This window comes from Coffea arabica, chromosome 2c (genome assembly GCF_036785885.1).
Source record: "Coffea arabica cultivar ET-39 chromosome 2c, Coffea Arabica ET-39 HiFi, whole genome shotgun sequence".
Lineage (NCBI taxonomy): Eukaryota > Viridiplantae > Streptophyta > Magnoliopsida > Gentianales > Rubiaceae > Coffea > Coffea arabica.
This window is the reverse complement of record NC_092312.1, coordinates 12,767,245-12,770,785: the sequence shown is the minus strand read 5'-3', so window position 1 is coordinate 12,770,785 and position 3,541 is coordinate 12,767,245. Positions and strand designations below refer to the sequence as shown.

The 3,541-nt window shown below is 36.8% G+C and overlaps 1 protein-coding gene across 1 annotated transcript; it reads right to left on the bottom strand.

Moving 5' to 3' along the window:
- Positions 1 to 1,455: 1,455 nt before the first annotated feature.
- Positions 1,456 to 3,057, bottom strand: LOC140035502 (polyphenol oxidase, chloroplastic-like). Its single transcript, XM_072076758.1, has one exon. It carries the CDS (start codon positions 3,055 to 3,057, stop codon positions 1,456 to 1,458), a length of 1,602 nt encoding a protein of 533 aa, XP_071932859.1.
- Between the last annotated feature and the right edge of the window lie 484 nt (positions 3,058 to 3,541).

Sequence of the window (3,541 nt, the reverse complement as noted above, 5' to 3'; positions counted from 1 at the left end):
AAGCAGCCCGGGCTGTTAGTGCTTGCACTTGCAGAGTATGCTGCTATATATGACCATAAAGAAAGAAAAAAATCAACGCACGCAAGAGATATTATAATAACATAACTGTGGTGATTGACGTAAGGACTACCAAAACCTCTAGTTATTTATTTAGTGATATCAAAGCCAAAGGTCCGTTTGGATTGGTCATTTTTTTAAAAAATTTCAAATACAATGTTACAATAATACACAAATAAAAATAACACAAAAAACATTTCATCCATACAATATGTCAAATGTTTCAAAAAATTTTATAGTAAAAATTTTTCATGTACACTGTTACAGTTTAATTTTTCAAAAATACCCCTAAAAACAACTAATCTAAATGGCGGTCTGATAATATCAATTTTAAACAGTTAATGACAAGAAAAATTTTTTTGTCGTCATCCATCTTTCTCTGATGAAGATGTGGTACTAAGTGGAACTATGACAATTAATTGTGTAATGCGTCAGTATCTCATATCTAAGGGCTTTGATTTAATTATGTATTTTTATAAATTTATTCTTGGGATAGAATCGCCTTTGACTGATTATTTTTGGTTTAATAATTAATGCACAAAGGGAAAAACTTCCACAGCCAGCAGTGACCACCTACCCCAGTTTTCTGTCTATTCAGATCTTACAAGTTGTAGTCAATGAGAATTACTATATGTTATATTATCTTTTAATAGATAAATTAAGTAATTTATTGGATGCGCATTGAACTTAGTGACACTACTTGTTTAATTTATAGTATTCTCCAGTCAACATCTGATCTGAATTGCAGTACTAAAACTAATCCTTTGGGTTTTTTTTTCTTTTCTTTTCCACCCTTAATTCAAATGAGTCGGATCAGACTCACCTTCACGACTATCATTGTTATCAATTTATTTTGCATTCGCACGTTAGCTTCCTCCGGCCATTCACAATTTGAATCTCAATACGGTGCCATGCAAGTTTTTTCAATTAGGTGGAGGGCAAATATAAAGATCCTCAAAAACTGAATGTAGTTCTTTTTTCTTGTTTTTTGGGAAGTATTATGACAGCGTAAAAAACAAAAAACTGATGTCAGAATTATTCTTGGCAATATTCGGCTTGTTTATGATTTTTTTTTAAAAAAATTTTTAGAATTGGAGCTTAGTTGTTTGTAGAAAGAGCTGAAAAGAGAATCGCTTTCTCAAAGCAGTAAAATGCTGACAACATTTTCTAATTTCGTGATGTTTAAGTATACTCTTTTCTCAAAATTCATATCCGTCACTTGTTGCTTACGAAAAGGAGAAAAAATGCCCTTTGACTACGTGAAAGTAAAGGCGCAATTTCAACTCCATTAAAGAAAAAATACTCACGGAACGAGGCTGGTCAGAAACGTGTTATTCAATTCAATAGAATCACATAATTCAGACTATTAATAGACATTTCTTCGCAGCTATTAATTATTCAAAGCACAACAATCTTGATACCACCTATTGTCAAAGCATCACAACCGCTACGTGGAATTAAAGTTACCAACACATGATCATCTTCTTCAGCATCCAAATCTTCCAAAATCTCTGTTATGACCAACTTCACTTCAGTCTTGATCTTCTTCCCATGATTATGCCTATGTGGAACGTTCAAAAAGCTCCCGGCAAATTCAGTCTTGTCCGGCCCGCTCTTGGGGGCGTCCTCGTCATTAACAAACACGTCAAACTTGGCAAATACATCCCTCTCCACTTCAATCTTTTCAATAATCAAAACTTCCTCTTTTTCCTCTTTCACCTTCTTTATCCTCTTCGTCTTTGGCCTCTTAACCATAACCTTCACTGCCTTCTCTAGCCTTATTGGGAAGACATCTTTATCCATTTGCGTGTCCGCTGCATTTGCCACCCCAAGCTTCTTTATCTTCCTCGAAACTCTGGTTAGACGAGGGGTGGGAAGAGAATTCAGCCATGGATTATCCACGGCTTGATATGTATAACCAAGCTTGGTGGTGTCCAAACAGTCGCGAACTTTTACGCGGACCATTTCAGCATTTTCATCGTAGAAGAGAAATGATGCATCAAGCCAATCAGGATCTGTGATATCTTGCCGCCTTCCTCCAAGAGTTTTCCATACATTCCATAGCCTATCCAAATTGGAGTGATGAGCATAGAACATGGGGTCTCGAGCAGCCGAATAAAAGTTCCCCATATCCTCCCCATTAGGTTGATTTCTGTCGCCAGTCCATACATGAACTGATCCATGAGGGATGTTCTCAAGCGAACCGGCTCCGGGGTCAGGATCATCACCAGCCCGATAAGGGCTGCCAAAAAAGAGCCTGGCAGTCCTGGAATTCACCATCATTTGTCTGTACATGGTTATCAAGTTTTGAGACACTTGTAATTGATCATCAATAGAAGTGTCAAAGCCATTGTAGTCCAAGTCAATTATTGTTGGTGGCTGATGATTGGTGTCGCGAAGACTATCATAGAGTGGAGAATCAGGGTCAGAATAGAATCCAGGTAATTGCATCCCATCAGAATTGTCCCAGTTCCAAAATGGTATGGCGAAATTTGGATCATTAATGAGGCTTCCCAAGATTTTCTCGAAGAAGTATAAGTAACACCGATGAAATGGGAAGAAGAGCCATGAGTTGTGTACTTGAAGTTCAAGATTTGGAAATCCAACTTGATTATAAGCACCATCACAGTAGGCACAATGTACCTTGGCTTGTTGATTGAAACTTCTTGGATCATCGTCAGGAAGGGCTTTCATCCGTTGTATGGCGTCTGCAAACTTCGCAATGTATTCGCCGTCGACTAGGTGAGCAGCAGGCCTAACACACAGGTTAGTAGATGTTGGAGGAAGCTTGAAATCGACTATGTTTGTGGGGAGTGGAGGGCAACAATTGGTTGGTGTGGCTCCACTGGGCAATTTTGCTGCACCGCATTGTGTAATATCAGGTGCTGATATCGGTGCCGCATAGACAAAAGGTTTAGTAACAAAAGTACAGGCTGCACCATATAGTCCTCCTAAACCAATAAGAACATTTCTACGATCGAACTTCCCAAGGCCATGCATGGCGGGAACATGCACGCTAGTATGCTACGTTGCTGTGACCTTAGTTTACAAGTCATAACCTCCAAAAATCCAGGAAAGTAACTTGATCAGCTTGTTATTGCTTATTCAAAATTCCTTGCTGAGATGTGTAATATGTTGTCACCCATGCTATATCAATACAAAAGAGTAAATTGTCTAGTCAACCCGTATACTTTTGTATATTTTTAGAATTAATTTTCTATACACTGATAGTATATATACTTTAATCATTAGATACATAACACATAATTTAAATTTGAATTTGAAATTCAAGTTTTGTAAATGTGTCATACATCTAACCATAATAGTGTATACACTATTAATATATATAAAATTTACTTATACTTTTAACCCTCACACTATATTATATATCATTTAAGCTCTTAAACAAGCTAATCTTTAAGTTTTTGACTATTTTGTCAATTTTTACTATTTGACCTAATGAAATGCAGGGAAAAAATTGTCC